The sequence below is a fragment of the Emydura macquarii genome, unplaced genomic scaffold, assembly GCF_026122565.2.
Source record: "Emydura macquarii macquarii isolate MOO-44397 ecotype Brisbane River unplaced genomic scaffold, CSIRO-AGI_Emac_v2 contig_318, whole genome shotgun sequence".
In the NCBI taxonomy this organism is placed as follows: Eukaryota; Metazoa; Chordata; order Testudines; family Chelidae; genus Emydura; species Emydura macquarii.
Genome location: NW_027130455.1, coordinates 13,838,996 through 13,863,514, shown reverse-complemented (window position 1 = coordinate 13,863,514; position 24,519 = coordinate 13,838,996). Strand labels below are relative to the sequence as shown.

At 41.0% G+C, this 24,519-nt stretch overlaps 1 protein-coding gene across 3 annotated transcripts in view; it reads right to left on the bottom strand.

Moving 5' to 3' along the window:
- The window catches only part of LOC137166958 (disks large homolog 2-like), a 623,160-nt gene extending 605,234 nt beyond the window's left edge, over positions 1-17,926 (bottom strand). For all 3 annotated transcript variants that reach the window (XM_067568887.1, XM_067568895.1, XM_067568902.1), the window contains exon 1: positions 17,609-17,926. In XM_067568887.1, coding sequence (XP_067424988.1) covers positions 17,609-17,926 — 318 coding nt within the window. The remainder of the gene's footprint in view (positions 1-17,608) is intronic.
- Between the last annotated feature and the right edge of the window lie 6,593 nt (positions 17,927-24,519).

Here is a 24,519-nt window from a genome sequence, read left to right as displayed (position 1 = left end):
CAAAGAAGAGCAAATCACTAAAGTCCCAAAACAGCAAGGTGCTTAAGAACATGCCTATCTATAAGCATGTGATGATTCTCAGGGAAATCAGGTCCCATTAACTGCACAAGGACACTAACAAGCTTAGTTAGGCACATGCTTAAGTGCCTTGCTGAACTGGGGTCCAATCCTTTTCAATTTTTCCTCCATATCACTAAGGCTGTTTAAAGGAGTTATTATTTGTAAACTGGCCCGCCTACTGCCTAAGGCCCCTCCCCCAGCCTAAGGGGAGAAGCCACCGGACCCAGAACGCAACTGAATACAGGAGACAAGAAATGAAAAAACAGGAAGGGGTGTGACGGTCAAAGAGTCAAATGGAGGGATCCAGAAGGGGATACCGAGCAGAGAGCCCTGGACAGCACCCACTGCTCCCGGAAGGTGTCAAGGGAGCCGGTGGATGCTGCCCAGAGGAACTCTGCCCGGATGTGGGAGTGTATAAGGGAACGGAAGTAGGCCCCACAGTCACAGAGCAACCGCCCCCCCGCCAACCTCCTCTCCCTGGTGTTATAGATGGAGGTTGACAAGGAGGTCCCGCAACTTCGTGGGGCCATGGATGGGGTGCGCGTAAATAAACAGGTGTGGGGAAAAGTGTAGCCAGAACCTCAGTAGGAGGTTCTGGAGGAGCGGAAGAGGGGCTGCAGCCTGGCGCACTCCAGGTAAGCGTGCGCCTGGGTCTCCCTCACACCACAAAAGGGGCAGGTGTCGGGGCGGGGGGTGAACCGCGCCAGGTACACACCCGTGCTCACAGCTCCATGAAGGAGCCACCAACTGATGTCCCCGGCGGGCCGCGGGGTCAAGGTGGAATACAGACTGGCCCACCGGGGGTCCTCGCCCTCCACAGGTGGCATCAGGTCCCGCCACTTGGTATCAGGGCGGGACGTGAGGGCGAGGAAATGAAGGGTATGGAGCATGAGCGTGTAAAGATGGGCCCTTGGCACGGTTTGAAAGGCGACCGGCTGCACGACTTGCAGCCGGCTCAGTGCATGGGGAGGGGGCAGCCGGGTGGGCTCACGGGGCTGGGGCCCGATGAAAAGTGCCGGAGGGCCAGGGCTGAGGGGCGGGCGGGGAGCACCCTCCCGCAGGACCCGCTCGAGGTAAGCCTGAGCAGCAGGGGGCAAGGCTGCCCTCACCTCCTGGAATACGTGCCGGGAGGTTCGAATGGTGGATAGCCCCATGTGCTGAGCCAGCGTCTGGGGGTCCACCCAGTCCCCCCGGTCGTAGTCCAGGAGGTCTCTGATCTTGGTGATTCCGGCCAGGACCAACCTCCGTCGCACCGAGGGGACCTCCGCCACCTGCACACCGAGTTGGGGGTTGTGTAGCAGGGGCTCCGTGAGGAGATCCTCCCCCTTGGGGACCAAAGGGGACCTGGAGGCTGAGACCAGCCTCCAGGTCCAGTGGAGGTCCTGGTAGAAGACTGGCAGCTCGGAGAGATCTCGCAGAAGACTCCTCGGATGGAGATAAAAGAGCTGCCGGTCGTATCGGAGCCCTCGGAGGCGGCAGAGGAAGGCATGTGCCAAGTGGCTCCACGCCGGACTACTTGCACCATAAAGAAGTCTCTGCAAGGCCTGGAGGCGGAAGGCGTGGACCTAGCTGCGGAAGCAGCACAGGCCCTGCCCGCCCTCCTCCAGGGGGAGACTCAGGCTCCCTGCAGAGACCCAGTACAGTCCTGACCAAAAGAACTCCAGAACCATCTTCTGGAGGTAGGCCAGGAAGCTCGGGGTCGGGACCAGGGTGTTGAGCCGATGCCAGAGCATAAACAGGACCAGCTGGTTGAGCACCAGTGCCCTCCCTCGAAGGGAGAGGCACCGGAGTTGCTGGGCTGCATTTGCTGCATCAGAAAGAGACTGAAATCTCCATTATAATGCACAGGTTCTGCAGCAGGCATCACAGGTTTGAGAACTTTCCATTTGCAGCCCTACTGGTATAATACAAATCAATAAACAATATAAAGGACATTACCAACTTGACAATTTGATACAAAGAAAAATGCTGCTTACAAAGCTTCTTGCATTACTTTCTCTCAGGTTCAGCAGATGGAAGATGAACACAGATTTACTCTTTAATATATCTGTTATACATAGATGGCAAATAGTTGCTCAGTACATTGAGCACAGAAGCCATGCAAGACTTAACAGTACAAACACAGTACAAAAATCCAGGCCCCTTCAGGGGACTCAAAGATCTGCTGGCAATGCTTATACTAATGCAGTCCAATATGCAGACAGTCTTCTTGGCAATAAAGACACACTGTTGACTCATATCCAGCTTCTTTTCCACTGTAACACCCAGGTCCTTTTCTGCAGAACTGCTGCCTAGCTCATCGGTCCCCAGTCCGTAGCTGTGCATGGGATTCTTCCGTCCTAAGTGGAGGACTCTGCACCTGTCCTTGTTGAACCTCATCTGATTTCTTTTGGCCCAATCCTCTAATTTGTCTAGGTCACTCTGTATCCTATCCCTACTATCCAGGGTATCTGCCACTCCCTCCATCTTAGTGTCATCTGCAAACTTGCTGAGGGTGCAATCCACCCCATCCTCCAGATCATTAATGAAGATGTTGAACAAAACTGGCCCTAGCATACCCCTGGGGCACTCCACTTGTTACTGGCTGCCAACTAGACATTGAGCCATTGATCACTACCTGTTGAGCCCGATGATCTAGCCAGCTTTCTATCCATCTTATAGTCCATTCATCCAACCAATACTTCTTTAACATGCTGATAAGAATACTGTGAGAGACCGTATCAAAAGCTTTGCTCAAGTCAAGGTATATCACTTCTACTGCTTTCCCCACATCCACAGAGTCAGTCATCTCTGCGTAACTTCATGGACCACATTGTCCCAAATTAAAGTGAACAAGCAATATAATTGTGTTGGCTTCAGCCCTCCAAGATGCAGCTGCCAACCCCCTATGGAATTGCTCCCTTAGGCAGTCCTTTGGAACACAAATGAAAGCTAGAAACTTTCAAGGTGTGCTGTAGGTCAGTTTACAGAGCTAGGTGGGAAATTATTATTCCCTCTCACCCCTACAAAAATGTTGCTGAAAGAGATTTTTTTTAATCAAAAATTTCTGCAAATTTAAAAAAAAATTGCATATGGCAATTGAAAATTTGTTTTGGGTTTTCATTTTTTTCAAGAAATATCAAATTTATATTTAGTTAACCCTCATTTTTCACAAAAAAAAGTACAAAAACATTCCATTGAAAAATTGCAAACATTTCTACCCATTTATTTTGTCTAGCATCTCACTTGTTTTGCTCATAGCTTTTTAGGTTTCCATTTTCTTCTCTTTTTTCCATTAATTGATGCTAAAATGGCCATCTTGTGTCAGTGTTAAGGCTTGATCTTTCAGTAGAGTCATTATCCTAGCAGTACAGCTCATCCATAAACTGAAAGTAGGTGCATAATTTCTCTCAGATCTAGTGAAGCCAACCAATGCAAATAAGCACACTCTGCAGAAGTTAACTAACAAGCACAGTGCCACTACAGTACCATGATGAATCCCACTGATTTCAAAGGGATTACTACACTTTGCACAGTTGTTTGCAGGATCAGGCCCATAATGCCCAGGGGAGGACAACTAGGAATCCTGAAGATACGTTTGACGCAGCTCCTCTAGAGAGATCACCAATAGCAAGGGACCATGGAGGTTCTGAGGCGAGTACAGCCTCTGGAAACACATTCATTTGGCTGAATGATCAAAGAGGAGTACAAAATATAGCTGAAAATCAGAGTGGTTCAACAATCAGTAGCCAGTGTTGCCTACCTGATTAAACTCAGGCCTAGGAATCCAGAATTCTAGAAGCCTGCCACTGACTGCACATGTGACCTACGAAGTCACTAAAGTACTTGAATAGTCACTGGGCCAGAGAGAGAAAGAGACAGAGACACATGCTCAAATCCTTTCCACACCTTCAGGGAGAGGGAGGAATTAAACCTGGGTCTCCCACATCACAGGTGAGTGCTCTAACCACTGCGCTAAAAGTTCTAAGGAAGCTTCTGCTGCCATCTCCTTCTCCTCATAATGTGTTTAGCTTTATGTTTATTAATGAATTGTATTTCATTAACTACTATGAACTCCAGTCAAGAATCAGGTTGCCATTGTGATAAGTGGCTGTATAGACAATTAACAACAAAGAAAACAGTCCCAGCCCAAGAGAGCTCACAAAATGTCAGACAGGATGAAATAGTTGGATGACACAGACAAATGGGGCCAGGCTGGGTTAGGAGGATGAGATAACAATAAGGCAAGCAGAGTTTAACAGAGGAGCAGACATTCTATATACATTTGTATATAAGCTTCCAAAAACAGAAACAAAATAATTGGAACTTCCATATTCAGTCATAAATATTGGGAAAATCCCGAGCAGGATTTTTTTTATTTACTTTTTGTTTGATGTCTTTTCTTCCACAGTTGTCAAACAGAGATTAATATTTTAACGGGTAACAATCATTCTTTGTTTTCACTTTTGACAATGTACCCAAAAAACCACGCGTCTAACCTGGCAGTCCTGTGTCCCTTCCCATCCCACTGTTTTGTCAGATTTGCTGAATCCTCAGTGCATGAGGCAATGTGATGAAACTGAAACTAGCAGAATGTACATTAAAGATGCTAGCACCTTAGGACAGATCCCAGCAAGAGAACTACAAGAAAAAAGACTGCTGTCTGGAAGCGAGCTGAAGAACATAAAGGCAGACACAGCAATGCTTCTAAGATTTGGCATACATTCTAAAATATGTGATATAAAAAGAGCTACAGGACAAAATGCTGAAAAGCAATGGGATGCTTCAAAAATAGAGAGAGAGAGAGAGAGGACTTGCTCTTTTACAACCCCAAAAGCAATATTCTCCCTTAGAAAGACTTTCTATTAGAAAACACAAGAACTCATGTTGTGATGTGTTGGAAAGAAGGCTGGGTTTTATTGTTTGTTTTTCAAATGCTGGGTGTTTGATCATTCAGCAGAAACATTTCCATGATTCAGCACTTTCCTCCTCTGCTGGGAAGAGCTGATTCATGCCTTTCTGTTTCTCAATATGATTAATGTAATGCTTTACTTATTGGCATTCAAAGTTTGGTTAATAGTCAGCAACTGATGATGAAAAGCACAACAGCTAGCATCCTGCATAGAGGCTTGTTTACTTAGTGACCCCAGTTTTGGCCGAGATTATTTTAAGGGCAAAGTTTCTGTTTCAAAGACTGCATTAGTATATTATAGGGGACTAAATTCACCCCTTGTATAACTCCTGTTATACTCCTGTAAGCCAAGAGGGTTTTATGTAACAGCAGGAAAACTAAACAGATTTGTGTCAGTTTTACTGTGTTGATAGTTGGGAAAGCAATGAGAAACCATAGACAACAGAACTTTCAGCAGTCAGAAACACAACACTGAATTGGTCCATCACAATCTGTACATATAATATTTTACAGGGAAAAAAATTATAATTTTTTGACAAAATTTAACAATTTAATTGGAATTTTTCCACACACCCTTATTTGCAAAGACTATCTCCTTTTTTTTATTCCAAAGGATTCATCCAAATAAGGGAGAAAAACAAATTGTAACCAGTAACTGTAGTAGCCTCTTTGTGCTTAGTTTTTTGTTATGTGGGGTTTATTTCTTTTAAAGACCACAATTTTCAAAAATGTCCAGTGATTATGTGTGCCTCAGTTTTGGGGTGCCTGATTTGGGTAAGTGCTAAGTACTCTCTGAAAATCAGATGTATGATGTATGAAGTTAGGCATCCAAAAAACAGACATCCACTTTTGATCAGGATGGCCTGTCATTCATTTACCAGCAAGGCTCTCATCAGCAGAAATCTTAGCTTCATCATGCTACTCAGGGATTTGGAATGTGAGAAGCAGTCTCTGAAAAAATGAATGAGTGGACACGGGGCAGGTAAGGTTGACAATAATGCAGTATAAAATACAGTGAATATCTCCAACACAGAAGTTTCTTTCTTTCTTTTGCACATGCACTCACGCCACATGGAAGTCAAAGACAAAACTGATATTGACTTCAGTGGAACCAGAATTTTACCCATAAATTTTACACATACTCCAACTATATAGTTTGTCTGTACTTCCCATGTTTGTAAGCTCTCTTCTTTGTGTGTAGGAACTAGTACCGAGGAACTTATCAGACTCCTTCTGAGGCACCAGCATGGTGGAGCCATGGTTTCTATTGATAGTGACATACCTGAATAATTAGCCTTTAAAAAAAAAAATCAAGTTGTTTATAACCACTTGGTTATGCTACATATTTTTAGAACATTTTTAAAAATAAAATCCTTACCCTAGCAAATTTAAAAAGAATGATGTCTTTCGTCCTATAGGGGGGACAGTTGGCCCCTTACTAAAACTCTGGGAGAGTCTGTTTGGTTCGCATTGCCCCATGCCAGGAGGGAGGGAAGGGGCTGAGGAGGAGTTGGGATCCTGCAACTGACAGGCCCTCTGGCCAGAGAGTGCCAGATCAGGGCCAGTGGGAAGCGGCCAGAACTCCAAGTCAGTCTGATTGACCAGGCAGCTGGGCCAATCAAGGAGCTCCAGCTGTGGTCCCAGGGAAGAGAGCCCACGAGAACAGCCTCAGGCAGGGTGAAGAGCTGTGGCTGGGAGCCAGGAGGTGAACGACAGTGTGAGAAGCTGGAGGGGGCTTCTTGAAGATACCACGACCTGTGTGTGTGAGGGAGCTGGGGCATGGGGAAATGGTCAGTTCAGAGAGTGAGAACCTGCTGTGAAGTGGTGTCAGACCCAGCCAGGCAGGGCCCTGAGTAGAGGAGCAAATGGCCGCCCCCCCCAAAGACTGTGGGGGGTACCTGGGGAATCAGAGACGCTGTAAGGGAACGAGAGAAAGTCAGAGACCCCAACTAAGAAGAGTGAATGGGACGGGACAGGGAGGGGGCCGAGCTGTGGGAGCTCAGTAACCCACTCCCATACTGCCTTGAGACCTGCCATGCAGGGAGCTACAATGAGCACCAGCCCGGGGAGCTCTCAGAAGCCCCCGAGCCAAAGGGAAGGTGGCCAGTTCTGTGGAGGCTTGTCCGATCCAGTCCTGAGGCAAAGACCTGTGAGAGCCAGGCGCAGCCCGGACCATGGCAGCTTCACCTTGCTGCAGGCAGGGGCGTCTGGTGCTCAGATGAGGATGGGTTTTTTTTTTCTTTGACCCTCGACTTCAGGAAGTCTGAGGGGTGCAGCGCTGCTGTGATAATTTGTGTGGAAGTCTGAGTAACACCATAACCTGATGGGCGGTGGCATTATCCTCACCACAACCCCCTGCTGGAACAATCAAACGAAAGAGCCAAGCTTCACCACTGCACAGAAGAGACTCTTACGGTTTAAAGTAGTCTTTGTTTGTGTACATACAGAGTAAATAGCTTAGTACGTCTTTCTGTTCAGGTGTAGGAAGTGGTGTAAGGATCGCTTCAATATATTTTAAAACCTTTCAACGGTTTAATATAATTTGAAACCTGTTAACAGGTTTCCTCCCAGTTTTAGACTTTTCTAGAGAAAGATAAAGTGTTTCATCTGACGTGGTGTTTTGTGTGTGCACCCTTTTTAACAGTCAAGTTGAAGATAAAGTTACTACCCAGTTAGGGGTATGTTAATTATTGGGATTCTACCTAGTAACCAAGTGGTGGTTCTCCTTCTCACAGACTGACCTGACAGGGGTAAGAGGAGCAACTGGAGAGGATGTACCGTGATGAGAGGGCGAGGCAATTTGGTAGCTCCTTCACCATAGCTTCCAGTGTTCAGGCTTAGCCCTAGGGTCTCACAAGCTGCTGTGATGTCCTTCAAGAGGGAGAGTAACGGTAATTAGGTTGCAGCCTTAAAACCAGTCCCAAAGTATTCTGAGGACCCAGTAGGCAAGGCCTTGCTGGTGTAGCCTTGTTAGGCAGACCAGATGGAAGGAAGTCCCCTGGAGTTTATAGCGTCTATGTAGTCTATAGGGTGGTGAAAGATGGGCTGCTTCTCAGACCACAGAGGTAACTTAGGTGGGATAGAATCCCGTTTTACATTGATGGAGTCCCTGTCACAAACACTGTTATGGTCACCTTGTGATATAAAAAACAAATAATGAAACCCATTTCTTCAGCTAAGCCCTCCCCCTTGAGAACCCTACCAATATCACATATTTAAGAAATAGCCCCTCCAGGAGGGGAGGATAGATATACATATATTCTTGAGTTCATTGAAATATTTAAGGTGCTCGGATACCAGGATGATGGGCTTCGTATAAGAAACAAGATAGATAGATGGCTAGACTTACAGCTAGATGAGGGTTTTGTGAGGATGGTTGCTAAAAGTACCATAGCAGGTTTGAGAGGGGAAAAATGCTAATCAACTCTCAATTAAAAAAAAAAAAACACTTTAAATATAGTTGATTCAACTTTTCTCATCTGAATGCAGCACAGCTGCTGTGTGATATTATCAGCAGCTGAAAATCTTTGGTACTGCACTTTTACTTCATAACTTCAAATAGATAATGAAAAAATCACTAGATTGAAGATCCGTTAAGTTTTGACCCATAATATGACTAATTTCTGCTACTGAAATAAATTGTTCCTCTTATAGAAACATTTCATGCAAAGATAATATTAAATTTAAACAGAAAAGCACCACACTTCTCAAAAAAAAAAGTAACTTAGCAAGGATATATTTTTATACTACTGTCCTGGCTTTCCCACTAAAGAAAAACAAGTCCATATTTAAATAAGAATTTACTAATAGGGGTATTTGCAGTTGTTTAAATGCTCACAACTCTTCATTTAACCAGTATAAAATACTCAGGATAAAGGGGTAATCTTCTTGTTCCCTCTATTTCTAATTGTAGAAGTGTTGCAAGTTTTCAGAGGTAGATCGCTGTTGGGCCAATTCCTGTTACAATCCTTTATAATTTAGAACAGTGGCTCTCAAACTTTCCAGACTACTGTACCCCTTTCAGGAGCCTGATTTGTCTTGTGTACTCCCAAGTTTCACCTCACTTAAAAAATTACTTGCTTACAAAATAAAACTTAAAAATACAAAAGTGTCACAGCACACTCTTACTGAACAATTGCGTACTTTCTAATTTTTACCATATAATTATAAAATAAATTGATTGGAATATAAATATTGTACTTACATTTCAGTGTATAGTATATAGAGCAGTATAAACAAGTCATTGTCTGTATGAAATTTTAGTTTGTACTGATTTGCTAGTTATTTTTATGTGGCCTGTTGCAAACCCAGGCAAATATCTAGATGAGTTGATGTACCCCCTGGAAGATCTCTGCATATCTCCAGGGGTACACCTACCTCTGGTTGAGAACTGCTGACTTAGAATAATCAATTACATAAGTAGGGTGAATAAACTATTATTTGATTTTAAAACTGTGTTGTAACACTCAAGCCTACAGGGTAATTCAAAACAGATGTACTCTTAACAAGCAGACACTGCATACACTGTTTCTTGTAACACTGTTTCCTCTGCCTGCACTCAAGAAGCCCACCTAGCACTAATACAAGGTAACATGAGAAACCTTAGCACCAACATGTCAGGAAACGCAGAGTTAAATTTGGAAGTGCAGTACTCTGATGAAAGATTACTACTGCTGCAGGCAGGAACTCCCTCGTAGCTCTCTGAAGTCTAAAATTCTCACACTTAATACCAACAGCATTCTACATGAGCTGAAAAATCACACACAGCCCGACAGAGAAAGGCCCAGACCCCAAACTGACTGAACTGGCCAGTTCCAAACCACATGAAACATGCTTTGGATAATAGCTCTGGCTTCTTAAGCAGTTCTCCGGGCCATTCCAATGCACCTGAGAGAAGTTCTATCAACCATAAACACTGTTAAACATACAGCTAATAAAAAGCCCTGTGTTATCCTTCACATATTTGCTTCAATTAGACTGAAGAAGCGTGCTGCATTTCTACAAGGTGCCTGCACCTTAAAAAGCCTAGTTTCCATGTAATCAAGTACACACACGGTGGTAACACAACGACTGAAAACTCAAGAGCCAAAATTTGTGTAGATTATCAACGAATGAATCACAAGTGCCATGGGAGTGCAGTATATTTCATGGCTCTCTATTTTTTGTATATGAGTATGTGTAGGGTATCTCATGCATAAATGCTTTCATGAGCTGTGTAATCATGCTTGTAATGCCTGTTTCTCAGCTGTCTTTGCTGCCTTCTGTAGTTATATGTCAAAGGTTTTAGCAGTAAAAGGAGACTAGATACCCAGTAATAGAAGGAAATAGAATGTTACACAAAAAAGAAAAGGAGCATGCACCATTCATAGACTCCCAATGCCACTGTAATAAAAAATAATGTGAAAACATTGTTCTAAGCAAAGGTTTTGTTGCATGCCCTGTGGAGACATAATGGGAAATCTGAACTCATTGACAGATCTCGGGTTTCTGGGTCAATACATTTATTTATTGCATGCTTTATAGAGAGATACAGAGACAACTACTGGAACTCTGGAAATGAGAGTCAACGTAGCTCAGTATGTCCAGCTTCCCCATCCTCAGTGTCTCTTCACAAAGCAGTGTTCTCTTTTCAAAATTCATACACAGAAATAGTCATTATTTTGAAAAGTCAGCATTTACTAAGGCATACCAAGCTGTTCCTAATTTCACTACCTATGAGGGGAAACTTTGGTATTAGATACAATGCTAAGGTGGTTACAGACGCCAAATTCTGACTTCTTAAAGTAACCACCATGCAGTGATTGCCCCTAAACTCTTTCCAATTTCACGTAACAGAACTCAGTAATATTAACTCAAAACTTTTCATTGCTTCGCTGAAGGACTATGTAAAATTTCATTTTCTATGGCAACTATCAAGCATCGTGAGTGCCATATGTGAGTCAGTGTGCCAAATTTTCACAGAAGGCTGTAGGGACACAAGCAGATTTATCATCTTCTTTTTTCTGGTTCTTTATTTGTTCATCCAGAAGAGAACATTCTCTTCTGGTGATCAATGCTTCAGTTAGGAATCACTGGGTGATTCTGTGGCCCATTTTACACAGGAGGTCAGGCTGGATGATGGTAATGGTCTCTCCTTCTAGCCTTAACAACAACAAAAAACCCCTATGAATTACAGGACAACATTAATCACTTTGCAAAAGGAGATATTGGCTCCTCTCACATCTTTTTGCTCAGCGGGAAATCATAACCTACAGTCTATACTGCTGACACCAGAAGGCTCCGTGGGTAAATGATGGTAAATTTACAGTAACAGCATTTTGAAACATAATCATCACACAGGGATCCATCTAGTTCAGTATCCTGGCTCTGACAGGGACCATTACCAGATGGAATAACTTGCTCGTAGGGATATTGGTCCAAGTATGGAGCACTGAGACACCCCACTTAACTTTTTTGCTGTGTTGAAAACTGACCATTTATTCTTATTCTTTGCTTTCTCCCTCTTAGCCAGATTCTGGTCCTTGTTAGATTTTTCCCTTTCACCCCATGACTATTTAGTTTTCATAATAGCTTCTCATGGAGGGACTTTCTCAAAGGCTTTTTTTAGGAAGTCAAAATAAATTATGTCAATTGGTTGTTCTTTATCCACTATTTTATTAATACAGTCAAAAAATTTAGTACATTAGAGTGAAATGATTTCCCTTTACTAAGTAAAATGGCATTGCACACCTTCAATGGCTGGAGATATTTGATAGCACTAGGGCCAGTTTCATGCGGGAATCCTCATCCCTCAAGGGAGCAATATAGGCTTTCAATGTAAAAATTCATGGATTCATAGACTCCAAGGCCAGAAGGAACCACTGAAATCTTCTAGTCTGACGTCCTGTATAACAGGCCAGAGAGCTTCCCCAAAATAATTCCTAGAAGTATAGGTTGTAGAAAAACACCCATTCTTGATTTTAAAAATGCCAGTGATGGAGAATCCACAGCAACCTCTGGTAAATTGTTCCAGCGATTAACTACCCTTTCTGTTAATAATGTACACCTTATTTTCCAGTCTGAATTTGTTTAGCTTCAACCATTGGATCATGTTACACCTTTCCAGGGGTGTGCACCAGGCCAGGGTGGGGGGAGGGAGCAAGCAGGGGTATGGGCCCTCCCAATAATCATCTCCACCACTGCCCCCAGCTTCTGCCCTGGACTCCCACCCTAGAGATTCCCTCCCCCAAGCCTGTCCTCCTGGCTTTCTGCTAGTGTGGGAGCCACGCTGAGCGCAGCTGAAAAAACACCTGGGAAAGCACTGCTTCTAGCACTCCCATTGAGCCCCACTAGATGATGTCCAGAGCAAGGAAGCCAGGCTGGCAGCACAGCTCTGCCAGAGGGGGTGAAGGGAAGCTGGCTGAGTCTGGTCCCTTCCTCACCTACTGCACCCAGTAAGTGTTTGGAGCTTGCCTGGGGTGTGCAGAAGAGACCTCAGGACAATGAGGTGGGGAGGCAGCAGGGCCTAGGGACTCTGGGGAGGATGGGTGGGGAGCCTGGGGAGGCAGCAGGGCCTGGGGACTCTGGGTGGGGGGGTTCCAGTGTTTAAAGTGCCCCTCCAAAAGAAGTCATATTTTAATCCCTGCACATGTCCCTGAACCTTTCTCTGCTAGACTGAAGAGCCCACTCTTAAATATTTGGTCCCCATGTAGGCACTTATGGACGGCAATCAACTCACCTCTTAACTTGCTCTTTGACAAGCTAAATAAATTGAGCTCCTTCAGTGTATCACTATAAGGCACATATTCTAATCCTTTAATCATTCTCATGGCTCTTCTTTGAACTCTTTCCAAGTTACCAACATCCTTCTCTAGTTATGGGCATCAGTATTGGACACAGTATTCCAGTGACAATTGCACCAATGCCAAATATAGAGGCAAAATAACCGCTCTACTCCTACTTGGGATTCCCTTGTTTATGCATTCAAGGATTGTATTAGCCCTTTTGAAAACAGCATTACATTGGGACCGTGTGTTTAGCTGATTATCCACCACAACTCTGCAAATCTTTTTCAGAGTCACTGCTTCCCAGGACAGAGTTCCACATCCTGTAAATTTTGCCTACATTCTTTCATTTTATATGTATATGCTTACATTTAACCATATTACAATGTATACTGTTCACCTGCAGCAAGCTTATCACGATGTTCTGTATCAGTGAACTGTCTTCATTATTCTTTCTTTCCTATTCTGTCTTTCCTACGCTTCCCATTTTTGGGTCATTTGCAAGCTTTGAGTGATGACTTTTGTCTTCTTTTAGATCATAAATAAAAATGTTAAATAGCCTAGTGCCCAGAACAAATCCCTGTGGGACCACACCAGAAACACACCAGTTCGATGATAATTCCCATTTACAATTACATTTCGAGCCCTAGCAACTAGTTTTTAATCCATTTGATGTCCACTATGTTAATTTTATATCATTCTAGTTTTTTTAATCAAAATGTTGTGCAGTACCAAATCAAATGCCTTACAGAAGTATAATATTACATCAATATTACTGGTTTTATCAACCAAACTTGTAATTGCTTCCAAAAAAGATATTAAGTTAATTTTACAAGTCTATTTTCCATAAACCCATGCTGATTGGTATTAATTATATTAACCTTTAATTAAAAAAAATTAATTTTGTCCTTTATCAGTTACTTCATTATCTTGCCATTTATCGATGTCGGACTGATAGGCCTGTAATTACTCAGATCATACCTTTAACCCATTTTAAATATTGGCACAACATTAGATTTCTTCCACTCTTCTGGAACTTTCCTGGTCCTCCAAAATGTATTGAAAATCACCATTAACTGTCTAGCGAGCTCCTCAGACAGGATGCAATTCTTGGACGCAAGTTACCTGGACCTGCCAATTTAAAAATGGCTAACTTTAGTAGCTGCTTTTTAACATCACCCTGAGGTAGTAGTGGAATGGAAAGTGTGTTATCATATGATACGACTACATAATCTATTTTGTTTCCCAAATACAGAGAGAAAATACTTATTGAACACATGCCTTTTCTGCACTATTATGATAATTCTACATTCCCATCTAATAATGGACCAACACCATTGTTAAGGTTTTTTTTGTTCCTAATATACTTTTAAAAAGTCTTTCTTATTGACCTAAACTCTGCTGATTTCTCCTTGTGTCCCTTTGCTTCCCTTATAAATTTTCTGCATTTCCTAGCTTCTGATTTAAATCGATAACAAAGCACTCCTTTTCACTAGAAGACCCAGTAGCTCTTGGGGAAAAACCTCTGGCTTAGTAACACTAGCGGTTGTTGAAACCTGGGTCCAGCATTAGCTCCTGAATAATTTCAGTTTCACATGATTTCTAAAATGAAGTGAACTTTGGTCATTTCAAATGAGTCTCTGTTTGAGATTAGTGAGTTCTTTCAGCTCAAAACTCAAAGCATAACTAAAGAGAAAATGCTTACACAAAATATAGTAACACAAAACTGCTGAGATTAGCACAAAAATTGCAGTGAATGGCCTCTCATTGCACTTGTCTACACTAGAGAAGATACTGGAAAAGATAAGATAAATCTCTATAAATTTTACTGCTCGTTTATCATTTCAGGTACCTTTTGAATCTTTGACAAATTCTAAAAGCTGTCTAATGTATCTTTAAAGAACCAAGGACCCTGACATTACTTTGGTTATTGTAACGCTGAGGAATCTGTGAGGTGCTAAGTGCTTTCAATTCCATCTGAAGTCATCGGTCAACCTCCTAGTCTACACTACAAACCTAAATCCACCTATGCTAGATGTTCACACTACCCTCCTCTTGTTTGTGGTGTGCGTCCTCCACTAACTGAAGAAGGGCTAATTCTAATTATGCTCCTCGTGTTTCTCATTGTATTTTATTTGTGGAGTATCATCATCACTGAAAACATGACTTTACTGCTGCTAAACAAAAAGGGACTAAGCCTTCTTTATAAAGAGACGGAATGAAATTGTTTTCCAAATCAAAGGACAGTGTGGTAAGTGAGTCCCTCAAAGACACCTACAGTTTTTAACCTGTACCCTGAAACTAGTGGCAATTTAAAAGGTATCCATGACTAGGGTCACCAGGTAGCAAGTGTGAAAAACTGGGACGGGGTGGGGGGGTAATAGGCGCTTATATAAGACAAAGCCCCGAATATCAGGACTGACCCTATAAAATAGGGACATCTGGTCACCCTAGCCATGAGGGACCAATAGCAGTTTCTCTGACTAGCTATTAAATTGCTGTACATTACATCTCTTATTCATATGTAATGCAGCTAATCTTCAGAAGGAAACCATGTCAGGGATGATACCCCAACCTACCAGCTATTTGAACCAGTTACAAACAATATTACCAGCTCAACATGGGTAAGAAAGCAAGCCTTCCCAGGATATGTCTACACAGCAAAGAAAAACCTGCAGCTGGCCCGGGGTCTCAGGCTGTGGGGCTGTATCATTGCTATGTAGACATCCAGTCTCAGACTGGAGCTCGGGCGCTAGACCCTGCGAGGTGGGAGGACCCAAGAGCTCAAGTTCCAGTGTCTAATTGCTATGTAGACATACCCTCACAGTGTTAATATATCCTTTTCCTCCTCTTACAGTCTCCACAGTGCTCACTTTACACAGAGGAAACAAAAGTAAAGAGATTATTATCTGAATGAGAAAGGGTGAGATGGTCACAGGAAACTGATTGTCCTGAAATGGTGTGATACAAAAGAACATAAAGCCTTAATAAAATCCTAGCAGAAAGTAACCATATCAATCTGCGTCCATTGCGTGTAGGCACAGATCATTACTTTGCCCTAGAATTTATTGCTAAAAAGCATTAAGATGACTGCAGATAAATATTAGCGAGGACACGTTGCTAAACACAACAATGCAAAAAGGTGCATTCAGACAGTAAGAACGTGTGCTAGATGATGTTTACAATATACAGTTCAGAATTAAAAAGACTATTTGTGCAAAGCTTGAAATGTGTTATGTTATACTATCTTCATATAATGGTGTTGAAAATATGCAAGTTTAATATTGTATTGTGAATGCATGCAACTGTATACAAGTACAGTACATATATTGGAGTGATCTTTTAAGTGTGATCTGTACTGTATCCTTTAAAAATTACATTGGGAACACACAGCATTGTTGTCCCCTTTGCATATTCTATATCTTACATAGCCAACAAACCTGGTTGATAGCATGAGCTAGTTTTTTCTTGCAACTTTTTTCCATTTTTGAAAAAAACACATTAAGAAATACAGTTTGTTCCTCACTGAAACAATATATATTTAAATTATAAATATTTTTCTGCAAAATAAGGGTACTAACTAATTTCTAGTGATGTTACTTTTTAATTTTTTCATGTTGACTTATTTTGTATGTAACATTCATACAAATTTAGTACATAAGGTTCATGAGAAGAATTTACAATATATTTTTGTAATCGTGTGTATTTTGGTCACTTAAAAAAAACCAAAATAAAAAATCTTAGTCCTTCAATATAAAATTAGTTTAAAGCTAAATATGGCTTGTTTACATATATAACAATCATTTTCAGCAAACAATGCATCACTTTTCTGGATCACGAGGCAAGATAAAATGTAGCCTCACTGCCAGAAGACCCAGTGCCTTATTGGTTTCCTGTTCTGTGAAAAACATATTAAAACCATTTCCATCAGAGAATTGATTTATTCTCCAAGCAGAGCATGTCTTCATTTGTTGTGATTTAAAGACAGTTACACTATACTGTAAGCTTTACCCAATAACTACTAGAGCTTTTTAGTTTAATGTTACACCTTGGTTTTCCTTTTGAGTGAAATAAAAAAATCCACTATATTAGAAAATTAGTGTTTGTGTAATACAAGGCTTTTGAATGAGATTAAAATGTCTGGTGCAGACATGAAAATGCATGCATCAATGGACAAAGCATTAATGCTTTTTAATATTAACAACCATATGAGTTTCACTGAATTTCATTTTACAGTGCTTGGTTTTCTTGGAAGCAATTATAAGAAAGAATGATTACACTCAAATAACTGTACAAATTCTGGATAATAGTACATTTTAAACTTCAAATTAAACTACTTTGCCATTTGAAATATTAAATCAGTACAAAAATGAAGGCTAAAGTCAGTTACTTCATACGTACTTAAAAGATTTCAAATAGATCATGCAGGCAGGGGGAAGGGAGGAAAATCAGTCATATCTTCCATATTTATTTTTAAACATTCAAATATTTTTCCATACTAAAAAAACCATGATTATTTAACTTGAAAAAGCAAATGAAACCAAACTCTCTAAAGGCGCATGCACAATACAATACTTGTGAAGCCACGGGATGGCTAAAACAGATCATACTTCTAAACATAACCACAATGTAATAGGAAGTCCAGAGAAGTCGTATTTATAAAGACAATGGATTATGACAAGGAAACTCTTCCCAGAGCATCCAAAGACCACACAGAATCAGGACTCAAATTACAGACATTAAAAACTGACATACTGTCCTTGCATAAAATCTTCCAGAAGGCATCATTAAACAATAATCAAGACCCAGCGTAAAAAGTTGCCAACAATAGCAAATCCTAGTTTTTGTTGTTTGACAGTTATCTGACTATTTAGATTTACAAGAATAAGCTCACCTGTACTGGGTTGCACCAGCCATGGGGACAGGTGCACTCTGACAACCACTCCCCTGTAGTCCCCTTTGTCTTAGCCAGAGTTTTATGGGGGCTCTTCCGCACACTGTCCCACAAAGTAATACATTTACTCCTGTTTTGAGTCAGACCCACAGGTTCTGAAGAGGGCACAGTCTGAGAATTATAATAGAGCCCCTGGGGGTTCTGTTGCCAACCACAGGCGCAGTGGGCATCCCTCATCAATGAAGGCAAACTTCTGCCAGCATCCATCCCATCAGACCCCCTGCAGCAGCTGTGTTGCTTAGTAAGGTATGCATTCATGTTGTACTGATGTCTAGTGTTTCCCTTGGCCAGCTTTGATAAAAGTTTTTCTCTTCTTAGCAGATGTAAAGTCCTTTTCTGTGGACCCTTCAGTACCTTTGACAGCTGCTATAAGCAGTGCATCGTGGGAGCACAGACAGCAGAGCTGCACAGCATTATCTGCTGGCTGGTAGCTCTTTGTCAATAGATGACTCAACTCACAGAGCAACTTGACAGCTTCCCTGCTTCAGGCAGAAGCAATCAATGCTCCACACAGCTGGGATACAAGGCTGTACACTGTGTTACAAACCCATTTTTGGATGACAAACCATAGTGGAAAAATACTCTTGCAATTTTCATTCTAATTTAGCACTTTCCTAGCCTATTCTGGCAACACATAGGGACGTACTGAAGCAGATATACATGTAAGCTTTACTAGCAGGCTGCTTCTCTCTGGAACAGTGTTTTATTTAAAAATAAGAGTAAATAACCAAAGCCTATTGAAAAATATACATCTCCAAAGAATGACAAAAAAAAATAAACAGACATAAGACTATTTTTCTGCCTGCCTAAAAAGATCATATCAACAAAATTCCATCAGTAGAGGACATAGATAATGAGTTCAGGAAAAATATCGTCTACACTAAACGTTAAACTATAGGATTCATTTTATACTGTATATAAAGATAAGAAAACTACACCTGAGATTAAAAGGTAAAATTAAAGCCCTTGACTTTGAAGCTTTTAGGAAAGATTTATAAAATGGGCATGCATATCTCTAGCAGCACATGTATTAGAAATATGTGAATATATTATATCTGGAAAAGGTCTCCGTAATCATAATTAAATATTGGGGGTGGGAAAGGAGCAGAGAAGGAAGGAAAATTATGCCCTTCATTGCTTGGGAATGCCTTTCAGATCCACAAGAAAGCATTATTTCTAAATTAATTCTTGGGTTTTGCTTATTGAAATGGTCTCATCATCTTAAATTATGTTGTACACTTCTTTGTGTGTATTTTAAACCTAATTATCTGCTCACTTATGGCAGTATAAATCCAGAATAAACTCCACTGAAGTCAGAGGAGTTAACACAGGAGATCTGGAGTAAAATTTTCAAAAGGGCCCAAATGACTTAGGAACCAAAATCCAGTTTTAAAAATGACTTAGTCAGTTAGGAGCTAATTATTCTAGGCCTTTATCTCAATAACATTTTTTTCTTTTTACCACACAAAGATAACCAATTGTTTTTTATCATGACAAATACAGAACTGTGTCATGGAATGTTTTTAAACTGATAGGATTTTAGAATTCTACATTAGTCTTTTACTATAAAACATAAATGACATGCATGTTTTTACTCATGCATGAAATGTAATGGGTATTCAAGAAAAACTAATCCCTTAACACCTGAAATCCAGGAAGAAAAGCTAAATCATTGTTGAATCATTACCAGAGGGGCTGCTTTTATAATAGGATACTGAAGTGTCAATTTCTGATGTACCACTACAGTGGGAAATACTTTTATGAAAGGAAAAACAACCCCAAACCAAAGCCAAATTCTGATCTCACTTACACCATTGCAAATCTGGAATCACTCTTGATTTACACTGGTGTGGACAAGATTAGATTGTGGTTCATAGTTTGTCTGTCAACTGGTGGCATGGTATAAGTAACAATACACCCAATCTGCTGCAGAGAGTACATCTGTGCAACTTCAGCTTTTTAATTTGTACATTCCCACTAGTTTGAACCATATACATTTTGTTACCAAAAATGTTTAGAAACACTTGGACTAGTGTTAAGAGAGTCAAAAAACATTTTTTTTTTCTAAAAATGATAGAAACTGTCTGAGAAAAGACATTAGGAGAACTAATCTACTAACACATCTACTAAAAACCAAAACAAACAAACAAAAATAACCCTCTGCATTTTAAAGCACACAACTGCCTAAACCAGAGATATCCTAAATCCCCAAGAAGATTTAAAAATGCAGAATTAACTGCAAAAGCCTTTGCAGTAGTTACCCATAAACTGTAATACAATATATTATTTGAAATTATTCCTACATTATAGTATACAAAAAAGGTTATTTTCAAATAGAATTTGACACCACTAGGCTCCTTGTTTGATACTAATTGTAGACCTCCAGGCCATTACTAAGCTTCTCAAAAGTGCTTATATCAATTAGATATACATGTATGAACTATTTAACTGATGAAAAAAAGGCAGTTCCCTATTTCTTTTTTCCTATTTCCTATTTCCCTATTTCTTTTGTCACCTTGAGATAGGAATATATAAATATTCCTGTACAACTAACTGCTAGACAATGGGACAAGACAGATGCACTAATTAAAGATAATTTAATTTCATCAACTGTAATTGAACCATTGTATTAACTATGGGCTGACATGCATTTTTAGATGAACTTGGATTAGCACACTGTTCAAGTACACATGTCCAACCATTATGCTGATTTAATAAAAACAACTGGTGTACAGAACAAAACTGGATATCATGCATTATATGTGCTGAACTGTGTTTGACCCAATAGTGATTACATGGAAAATCTCATTAATTTGGTTTTAAAGAGGTTAAGGCAGTATAACAAATGGACTGAAAACGTTTAGTTGATGGTATACTTATAATTGGCTATACTAACTCTGAACATACACCAAAAATAAACTTTGAGAAGAATTTGCTTTGAGCAAACACACACACACACACACACACACACACACACTTGGGAAACAAAAAAAATATTAATAGAGTTCTGAAAGGGAAGCTTGAAGCATGAGTGAAGATGATTTAGAAGTATTATCCCCTCAATCCAAGAATGCAACATTATGCATTATGCAATCATAAAAAATACACAGTGAAAGAACAGTAATAAATGCAGGATATACTATATACTATAGCTTGAAATAATATTTACAACATCCTCCAAAGGTTTATTGGTCTACAGCTTCTAAAAATATGTTGACAGAAGAATAACATATGTTGATAGAAAAACAACAACAACATGCCTATTCAAGTCAGTCAAACATATTTTTTCTTTTTTCTAAAGAAAGCATAGTCTAAGTAGAGAGAAGAACCAAAAATGTGATTTGTGATTAAACTACTAGACTCAAGTTACTTGGGCTCAATTCTTGGGTCTGCCACAGACTTCCTATGTGACTGTGGGCAAGTCATTTGGTCTCTCTGTGTCTCAGTTTCCCCATTTATAAAATGGAGACAATACTTCCTTTACGCCAGATCTCCCATAGCATAAGTGGTACAGACTTGTTGCTTTGGAGCAGAAAGACTGGGGTTCTAATCCTGCTCTGCTTCTCCCACATAGGACTACAGCCGCTTCAGCTTTGAAAGTACACAGCCTGGCAGAAAACTACTTCACAGAAATTAGATGGAAAATTTTGCCAACAGTCCCAAGAATAAACCTTTACTCTTACTGAAAGTTCTATGAGCTCCTCTGTGATCTCCCAGACCTGATGAGACCTCAGGTTTTGAAAAAGATCAAAGAGATCAGCACACCACTATTTCAGATTTAATCCTTTGCATGCCATGCCTCCCTGCATGCCCAAGTTCATTGCTCTGTAAGGGCAGTCCCATTGATTTCTCTGGAAGGATAGGAGGGCTGCAGGTGGCACAGCATACATCTATCTATTCACAAGATGTATGTTGCATTCCCTAAGTTTAAGCATAATGAATGATAAACAAAGAACAAAAAAAGAAATGGAGGTGTTATTACATCTATGGAACAAAGAAAGCTCTCAACTAGGATGATAACATCAAAGTCAATGATATCAAATCAAGCCAGCCTATAGTGCAGAACAGAGCATTAGGTTTACCAATTTTATGTATACATGTATCGGAGAATCAGAAAAGTTAGTAATGAAAATACTTCTTAGATCATCAAGCACATCCCCTATCAGTGCAGGCATGTCTTCTATAGTACTTGTTGACTTCAGCCAACAAAGGCTAGGGGTATCAAGCAGTTCATAAATTCAGTCCCAGGGGAGCGAGAATGCTCTGTTTTATTGCTTCAATTTGTCCAAGATTAGACTACTATAATCACAAAAATTAGAGATTCCATAGGCCTATTAGGCCCCGCCCCTACCAATGCCAACTGTTCCATTCAATCTCTCTCTAGAGTTGTCTACCTTATGACTTTGCACTGCTGTTCATCGCTGTGACATCTGAGCACTTCAGACATTGATTGGCAATATCTAAATTCTCAGCAGATTTCATGGACTCTGGCTCTGTTCCTTTTTGTAGCTGTACAAAGGTCTCCCTGGGGAGGGTAGATTTACTTTGGGACAGGGTGGGAAGGATGTTGGTGATTTTTGCAAGTGTCATTCTGATTTTGGTGGAAAAGTTTTATCAAAGTCAACCTTGTAGCCTTTCCTAATTGATGACTCTTCATTCATCTAAATTTCTCTGTAAATTCATTCCACAGTCAATCCCTTTCAGCACAGAATAGCTACTCTCTGGACTAACACAATTCATTTGGGGCTTGGTGATCTTCGTCATCCCAGGGAGCATAGCTCTCTTGGCAGTTGACAAATTGATGTGCTGTTTGGAGATTAGGGTCAAGATCCTGAACTGGCAACAGAAGCAGATTCAAAGCCATCGGAGAAACTGAAACATTGATCTAATGTGCTCACAAACAGCCAAAAGCATGGTTGAGATAGGCGCTGGTTCTTGCACCAACTGGAATGGAACCTTTGCATTGTTTTCGTATTCAGCTTCCTACCTACCTGAGTGACCACCTGTCTCCCCAAGCCATGACACCACACTCAAGTTCATAGGTGCTCAAGATACCCAAAAAGGGTTTGTGACAGACACGGAGCTCTCTGTACTAATTATGAATGCTATATAGTGACCTGGTAATTACAATGATTATTGTATGAATAAGTTGGTTTTCTTTAATAGCAGGCCGTAAGGAAAACAGCAGGAATAAGAATAGCTCAAGATAAGTCACACCTCACTCCACTTGGGGGTTATTATAGGACAATGTCAGAGCCATTGGCTCCGACATGTCTGGTTTGACTTCCGGTGGAGCCTGTTGAACTGGCTTGACAACCAGGAACAAAAGCCCAGGAACTGACAAGAACAAAACCTCTGACTGGATTAAAAAATGACTCTCTAGAAGTGAGATAGTCCCCGGGGAGCTATTCAAGGAAACCAGACTGACACACAACCCTGCTGAGGTGTCTGAAAAAATTAGGCTTTCCTAAGTCACTATTGGGAGGACGATAGGCTTTAGGCAAGATAGACCTGCGTGTAGATGGTTTTAGAATCCTCTCTCTCTACCCTCTCTAAATGCTTTGTTCCTACTGTTAAAATAAAACAATATTTTGATTTTAGGAAGGTTGCCTGGTCACTATATTCACCACTGGTCACAGACGCGGAAGGGAACCACAGGTGATGAGCCAGTTGGACTAGTTGGGTAAGCACAGTTGATAAACACGGTACCATAGCCCAGGATTTAGTGGGAGAATCATATGATTTTACTCAAGGAGAGGTAAAGGAACAAGGCCTGACACCTGAGAGATTCACTTAGAGGGACTAGGAAGGCAAAAGCTAGCCCTACAGGTGTGTCAGAGGGGGCTGGTAGTGTGTTCTCTGGCAGAGATCCATGGCTTTGGAACTCAAATCCCCCACCGTCAGTCCAAAATAACCAAAATATGGTGATCTTCAGGTCATACTGCACAGCTCATCTCCCCCTCCCCCCGATCACTTAAAATGGGGAGGGAGAATATGGAAAGAGGGAGGGAATTTTATAAACTTTTGAGTTGCTTGGCTTGCAGGTAGTGGGTTATATTGAATTGTACTGCTGCAGTTCTGCAGTTACTGGTTATTAGTTTTATTGTACATTTAAGTTACGTCCAGGGTGCCTATAGTGGGTGGACAGGTGCTTTTTTGTTTAGCAAATGTGAGAGTCTAAACAAAGAAATTTGAATGCATGAATGTAAGTGGACTACCTGTAATTTGTGGTCCCATAGCTTTAAAAGCAGCAGAGAAATCCAGCACTATGAGCATGGACATACTTCCTGTATCCACAGCCCTGAGATTGCCATCTCTCAGTGCAACCAGAGTGTGTATATGCCATATGCTAATCATAAACCTGATGGCAAAGAACCTAGTATGTTACCAAGCTCCAACAGCTTGTGACATCTACTAGCTACTACTGTCTTGATTATTTTGCCTAAGAATAGCAGGTTGGAGATGGGGTGATAGTAAGAGAGGTCTTCTGGGTCAACTATTGACTTTTGAGGATTGGGCAGTGTGATGGGTTCTGAGTCCCCTTCTCTGGGCAGAAAGGAGGAAGCTAGTCCTGGAAGACTCCTTGAGCTACCAGACAAGGAGAGAAGACCTGGCAGCTATGGGTCCTTAAGTTGCTGGGAGATTAAATGGATAGCTGTACCCACTTAAGTGCAGGAACACATAATAAAAATAAAGCAGAAGCTTCCAGGGGATGGGGGGAATGAGAACATTCCTCAGATGGAAGAGCAGCTGATCTTTTTTCTCCTTCTAAACAACAACAACAACAACAAAAACTAAGAGAACTGGTAAGAAATATCCCATGGGAAGAAAATCTAAAAGAAAAAGGAGTT